The sequence below is a fragment of the Adiantum capillus-veneris genome, chromosome 25 (genome assembly GCF_014529385.1).
Source record: "Adiantum capillus-veneris isolate H3 chromosome 25, ASM1452938v2, whole genome shotgun sequence".
In the NCBI taxonomy this organism is placed as follows: Eukaryota; Viridiplantae; Streptophyta; class Polypodiopsida; order Polypodiales; family Pteridaceae; genus Adiantum; species Adiantum capillus-veneris.
Genome location: NC_140955.1, coordinates 71,086,092 through 71,092,922, shown reverse-complemented (window position 1 = coordinate 71,092,922; position 6,831 = coordinate 71,086,092). Strand labels below are relative to the sequence as shown.

The following is a 6,831-nucleotide window of genomic DNA, read 5'->3' as shown; positions in this document are numbered from 1 at the left end:
TGCTGAGAACATCAAGAGAGATCCACTCTCAGAGGAAAATCACAGATTTCTTTACATCAGCTAGTGGACAGCCAAAGGTGCAATCATCACAACAGTTTTGAGATCCTACACACGTGAGAGGTATGCTAATTGATCGAGCAACTAAGCTAGGCAGATCTAGGCGCCCATGACCACGAGGAGCCCCAGCCCATCAACGGAGGCTGCAACAGAGGATCCGAATCATTCTAGCTCAACATGCAAGACGCCCAGTCAGAGTCCTCACTATGGAGGATGTTAATAGGATTTGCCAACAGCCGATGAGGGACCTCCTTTGAGCCTTATCCATCTACTGATGTTGATTTGTACCACTCATTTGTATCAGCTCTCACATCACCCCTACCCTATTTCAGTAATATTCAGCTTTTTCCAGTTCTTTGTACTGGGACATTGTATCAGATTCACCAGTTGTAACTTTTGGTCTCATAGGTCATTTTGGCCTTTTGAAGACGTAAATATAACGTTTCATCTCTCTCTCTCTCTCTCTCTCACACACACACACACACAGAGCTCACGCATGCACATGTACTTGCCCCATGAGCATTACTGCTCTCTGACCTCATATGAGCCAAAAACTTAAAATTGAACTTTTTCCTATTTAAAATCCAGTAAAGGGATTTTTTCTTTTTCCTTAGGGAAGAATAAAGAGAACCACATTAAAAATATACAAAGTTGTAACCAGTTAGAAAAGTACATCAGCTCACTACTGTAGTGTATGGTTAGTCCTGCAACTTTAGACAGTCATCTCAGCACCAAGTTAGAAAAGTGCATCTAGCTCACTACTCTAGTGTATGATTGGTCCTGCAAATTTAGAGATTCATCTCAGTACAGAGTTATCTAGGCTCAAGGTTGAGACGATAATAGGTTCGGATCAACCTTCTGCTCCAAGGGGATTTTCTTGGAATGTCTTTGAGGTGAATCCCGAGCCAATGTAAGAATGCATCCAGATCTCTATCCTGCCAAAAACTTGACAGAGGATGTGGTAGTGTATCCAATACATTGTTCATGTACAATGATACAAACTTATTACTATCTGTTGTTGTTGCAATATTGGGATCATGCCGATGGCCACCACCGAAGAACAGCCCCCAAAAATAACCGCCCATGTACAGAGGGAGCACTGCAACCCCCGAGCTGCCTCTTAATGCCGAGCACGTAATCCCCATCTCTACAGTTGTCTTTGCATGAATCTTCCCAACAGAACATACCATAGAACCACTGCTGAATGACCCAAATAGGTCCAATAAGCCATCATAGAGAATCTTTTGACATGAGTGAGAATTCCACTCATCATGGTGGCATTTGTCTTGATAATATCCTCTATAATCTGCAAAGTAGTTACTTTCTGATGTACTAACTCTGAGATAATTCTCTCCATTGCTGGTTGGTATAAAGTCCATGTAGCAGTATCCATGTGCGCCTCGGTAATGAGGTGATCTTCAGCCTCTTCTTCAAAAAATTGTGCACACAAGGATATGATATCATAACAACTTTTTCTTCATCCTTTGTACTTGCAAAGGTAGGTGATCATGGCAAAAGAAAAGTTGCAAATGTTTGTTGGTTGGTAAGGGCAAGGAAAACAACATCGGCTTATCCAACAAATAGTCCCTCACTGTCTTGCATTAAAGACCAATCCGGATGTTGCAAGCAAACTAGCCTTCCAACCTTCTATACCGTCAAAAGAACTGGTCTTGACATAATAGCCTCCACATCCATGAACTTTTTGGAGAGCCATGTGATCCTTACGCACACAATGTTTGGCAGTTACGCCAATGCGAGAGGATACAGCAAAACCTAAATTTCACTCTTCCCGTTGAATCCATGAAAGTTGTCTTTAGGTGTGTGCGCTGTAAAGAGCTAACTCTAGAATTTTGGGATTGGCCTTCAACATGGCAGATGGGATATCCTTTGTCGGGAGATAATTCTGAGGCATATTGACCATCCTGCTTCTGTTTGAAAATCCTATTTTGTACACCTTACTAAAATGAATATAGCTTGATGTTGATGGCACAGATCTGTCCAATCAGACCTTTTCCTCATCCCCATCTGATCCGATACATGCCTCAATGTAAGCCTTAGGTGAGGTGAGCCTCCTCAACCAACACTGGTCATTATCAGCTTGGGGGTCAACCGCATCTATGACATCAAACACATCCAATTCTGTATCCCTGGCATGATTTCCCATCCTCCTGTTGTGAAACACAAGTTGCCATGATCAAACTTCTAAACTATAGGAAGAGCTAAGAAACTCACATAAAACACAGAATCAAAAGACACATAGATAAAAGAAGAAGAGATACTTTATGATGGTTGACACACAAAATTTCCAAGAGGAAATGCATAGAACAACATTTTACAGACATTAACTACATACAAAAGCATAAAAACTCTAGAAAAAAAACGGTGCACCTAGAGCGCGTACGCATACTTGAAAAAACACTTTGAACAACATTCCCCAGGCTAATTTGGCCAAACGTATGTTGGAAAATACTTTGAAGAGAATTTAATTTTCATGACAGGAATATATACATATATGGCTGAACAAATTCAAGTACAAATTTTATCGTTTTTGTAGGCTGTGTATAGTACGTATAGATCCCATTGTACTCAACCAAAAAAACCACAGAACCAAATAAGGAGAAGTTGTTGTTAGGCCAACGTATTGAGCTATTGTCCGCATCTAGGGAGGGTTAAGTCCCAAAAATAACATCTATGTACGTTATTCCTCATTTGCTTCTTCACCGTGTACTCTTTTTCAATCAAAATTCACCATCTTAATGCCTTGTAAACGTGAAAGATCACTTGTCCAAAGTTGCAGATTTCAATGCTGTCGTATATAGAGCAGGATACATTTGTATACTACATAGTAGCACGCATACGACAATACTTGGGTTACACTTTGAAAAATGGACCAAGAGCATGGATGGCATCCAGCTAGCAAGCATTAAGCTTGTTCCTTGGCCAATTAGAACCGATCCAGCTTGCCAACAAGCTAAGAATTTTTTCAACTATTATACATAAGGAATGGCAGTTACTTCATCGAAGAGTTTGTTTGTCTTAGGTTATCAAAGATGGAAGAAAAGTAGACACAAGGACAAAGTGCAATAAGACCATTTGGGATAAATGTAATGTGTATGCCAGTGTGCTTGGGTGGGGAGTGCATGGATGATATATATAGGTCACTATGCTAAGTATAGACTGCCTTTATGATTTAGATCCTCAACCACTAAAAACATTGTCTGTGCAAAGATCATGAAGCCATTACTTGAGTGAGAAATAGGAAACTTACTTGCAGACACTTGTTGAGAGTTATTCTCAATCTATAGAGCCAATTGCTCACTGTCCATCCCTTCATCGCGCTCCATATCAACAACAATAGGCACCCTAGTTGCAACACTTTCTCCAGTAGTGGGCTGCAAAATCAGAGAACAAGTGCTTGACTTAGGATGTGATGGACCAGATTTAAGCTTCATCGATCCACCGTTTGCACTATATGGCACATACCAAGACAGGATGACTTGTTAAGCTACTCAAGACAACAGACGTCCCATCACCCTATCAAGGAATATTGAGAAGGAAAACAATTTACAATTATGGCATTAAAAATAGGAGGTAGCATCTCGAAGAACATTGTGAATGATTCACTCAGATCAAGCTAAAGGATGATCACAAGACTAATATACCATCCCCTTAAGCAGCAACTGAGATAAAAAATAGTTTGAGAACTCATAACATTGCCCAAAGCCACCACGCTAAGAAATCCAGAACTCGGTTGTGAGGAGTCATCAGGATCTTTTTCTGATAACATTGCTGCTTCTTGCCACATCGACTTAGCTAACTGAGTAAGATTCTCCATGACGATCAGCAAGTTGAGACTGTAGGATCCCATTTTGTATTAGCAAGCTCGGGATGTGCTGAATAGTGCAAGGAATGAAAATCTTCTCAAAAGACATCGTCCTAGCACACCTGTCGTGTCCTTGAAGGTGATCTCAAATGAGAAGTGACTGGCACCGACTAAGGTACCTGATGCTCCGTGCCTGAAGACAACAGAAGAAGAGAATCATAAAGATGAGCAACAATCGGATTAGTAGCAATCACTAGTCAGAAGACGTCCTCAAAAATGAGGTCAAAGAACCGCCGATGACGTGGAAGAAGGTGAAAGAGGCTCACAAGATCCGGTAGCAGGCCAACGAAAGAAAAGGACGGGTACATGTCTGCGGTCGTGAAGATGGAGAGATGCCTCACAACAAGAAAGAGATCGGGAGCAAGGAGGTAAAGGGATGGAGCTTCTTCAACTGTGAGAGAGGCATGGGTCCTTTCTAAAGAAAAGGACTTTCTTAGGAAATATCTCCCGTCGACAACGTGGAAGAAGGTGAAAGAGGCTCACAAGATCCGGTAGAGCAGGCCAACAAAAGAAAAGGATGGGTACCTCTCTGGGATTGTGAAGATGGAGAGATGCCTCAGAGCAAGAGAGAGATCGGGGGCAATCAACTGTGAGAGAGGTGGGGTCTTTTCTAAAGAGAACGACTTTCTTGCAAATCTCCCCCCGCGGAGGTCACCCAATAAAAATGTAACCTATCACGTGAGTTCAACAGAAGGGTATTTAAAGTTTTTGAAATTTACAGAAATATATATACATAAGGATATTATTTTTTCAAATTTGAAAAAAACTTATAGATTTTAAAAGAAAAGAGTACATTATATTCTTAACAAAATTCACATATAAGGGGTTTTACAAACATGTTTTGAACTCACGTGATATGGTAGTTTTATACATAGTGAACCCCCCAAGAATCTCCCCTCCCCCTTCCCCCTCACATAGAAGGGGTTTTACAAACATGTTTTGAACTCACGTGATATAAGGGGTTTTACAAACATGTTTTGAACTCACGTGATATAAGGGGTTTTACAAACATGTTTTGAACTCATGTGATATGGTAGTTTTATACATAGTGAACCCCTCAAGAATCTCCCCTCCCCCTTCCCCCTCTCGAGTAGGCCTAGGTGCTATTTTTTTTAATCTTGAGAATAAAGAGAGATGTTGAAAGCGTCTTCCATTCCTAGGAGCGCGCTGTGAGGGTTGGAGTCCTCAGTCCTCGGATAATGACTAGGTGGGTCTCAAAAAAGTGGCGGCACAATGGGGGAACGAGAAGCTTCAAGCATCTTTGCATCAATAACAAACTCAGTTTGTGTATAAATAAGAGGTCTGATATCATTGATACACTGCGCTACCAAGGAGTGGCGAGGGGGGTGGAGTAGTGGGCGACAAAGAGAGAGAGAGAGAGAGAGAGAGAGAGAGAGAGACCGGCTCAAAGAAGCGATGGGCTGAGTGCGACGAGCGTGCACAAACACACACACACAGAGGTGATCGCAGACAAACGGAGGGCGCAGAGAGTGGGAGGATGAGCACATGGGGTTGGTGACAGTCTAAGGTGAGGGGAGAGGGGAAGATTCTAAGGAATCTTCAAAAGAATTCTAGTTTTGGAGAGAGAGCGAGTAGTAGTATGTTATTAGGGTCATAGCCTATGTGCCTAAGGTTGTGCGTTCAAACCCTCCTTGGCAAGCTGGAAGACATGTTCTAAGCCCGTAGGGGCTGTTCCCATATGATGGATGGCTGCCTTCTTGCCGGGATGATCCCACCTTACGGGTTGGTGTGCCTTCACCTACGAGGGTTGGGTGTGTGTGTTGTAATTTCAAAGTTCCTACTATCTCTGGAAAAGAAAAAAAACTTTCTACAATTGCTCGCCAACCCTACTGGGATCTTTCTCGCTAACCTCCCTGCCCTCCTCCTGCATCTTTCTCACCTCTCGTGACCTTGCCCGCATGCCTGTCTATTGCCCACACCGCTTGCTTCCTCCACCTAATACAAGCTGCGTGAGAAGGCGTCTTAGCTCCGAGGGGAGAGTAACCATCACTATTGCATGATGTGTGAGAGAAGGCGAGAGAGAGCTAGGTGTAGCTTTCCCCTTGCATCACTCTGAGGCTAGAGCCGCGAGAGAGAGAGAGAGAGGAGAGAGAGAGAGAGAGAGAGAGAGAGAGAGAGACGTGCAACTCTTTTCAGTTGGGTGCTCGCACACACGAGAGAGAGACCCTGCATGTCCCACGTGTGGCTTGTGCAGTTCGCCTGCTCAAAATAGCAGCCACCTTGCCATCACGTACTATAAGGAAGGCACACTTCTATAAGTTTAATACAACCTTATTAAACAGTTTTAGGCTTCTTAGTGAGATTCTCTTTAATAGTTTTTTTAAACCAACGTTCTCTACACACACTACCGGTTTAAAAGGTACTAATAAATATAACCAACTTCAACCACGTTGGTTCCCTTATTGGGTCTGCGATGGATTCACATCAAAGCGGCAAAAGATGAGAGCCAAAAGTGACTCTCCGGTGGAAGAAAGAAAGGGCACTCTCTTCCATCACCCATCTGTTCACACCAAAGTTGGAAAGGGTGGCATCTGCTTTTGGATGCGTGGATGGTAATTTGTCTATGGGAGGATTTTTTTATTTTTTTTTTAGAGAGAGAGTAGAACTTTGAAATTACAACACACACACCCAACCCCCATAGGTGGAGGCAATCCGACTCTTAAGGTGAGTCATCCCAGCCGGGTTAGAGTGGCCAATCCATCATTTGGACTAGGGGAACAGTCCCTAAGGGCTACATGTCATACGAGCTGTCAAGGGGGTTTGCACCCAAGACCTTTGACACGACGGGACTTTTGGGAGGTGGCACGTGAGGGACTTTGCATGCGTGGAGGGTGGAAGTTCTAACGGGCGACCCGGGGGGGGGGGGGGGG

The 6,831-nt window shown here is 43.1% G+C and overlaps 2 protein-coding genes across 4 annotated transcripts; both read right to left on the bottom strand.

Moving 5' to 3' along the window:
- Nucleotides 1–602: 602 nt before the first annotated feature.
- LOC147425080 (uncharacterized) lies at nucleotides 603–1,436 on the bottom strand. Its single transcript, XM_086500222.1, has one exon. It carries the CDS (start codon nucleotides 1,434–1,436, stop codon nucleotides 870–872), a length of 567 nt encoding a protein of 188 aa, XP_086356348.1. The 3' UTR covers nucleotides 603–869.
- Nucleotides 1,437–2,083: 647 nt separating this feature from the next.
- LOC147425079 (dynamin-2A-like) lies at nucleotides 2,084–4,554 on the bottom strand. Of its 3 annotated transcripts, XM_086500226.1 has the most exons (7): nucleotides 4,207–4,554; nucleotides 3,788–4,073; nucleotides 3,720–3,737; nucleotides 3,541–3,591; nucleotides 3,420–3,449; nucleotides 3,326–3,356; nucleotides 2,173–2,225 (listed from the first exon to the last, which is right to left on the bottom strand). In XM_086500226.1, exons 2-7 carry the CDS (start codon nucleotides 3,923–3,925, stop codon nucleotides 2,173–2,175), a joined length of 321 nt encoding a protein of 106 aa, XP_086356352.1. In that variant the 5' UTR covers nucleotides 3,926–4,073; nucleotides 4,207–4,554. The 3 variants fall into 3 exon arrangements, with proteins under 3 accessions (XP_086356350.1, XP_086356349.1, XP_086356352.1); XM_086500224.1 differs by lacking the exon at nucleotides 3,541–3,591 and having other exon boundaries at nucleotides 2,084–2,225; nucleotides 3,326–3,449; nucleotides 3,720–3,911; nucleotides 4,003–4,073; nucleotides 4,207–4,495; XM_086500223.1 differs by lacking the exon at nucleotides 3,541–3,591 and having other exon boundaries at nucleotides 2,084–2,225; nucleotides 3,326–3,449; nucleotides 3,720–4,073; nucleotides 4,207–4,496.
- Between the last annotated feature and the right edge of the window lie 2,277 nt (nucleotides 4,555–6,831).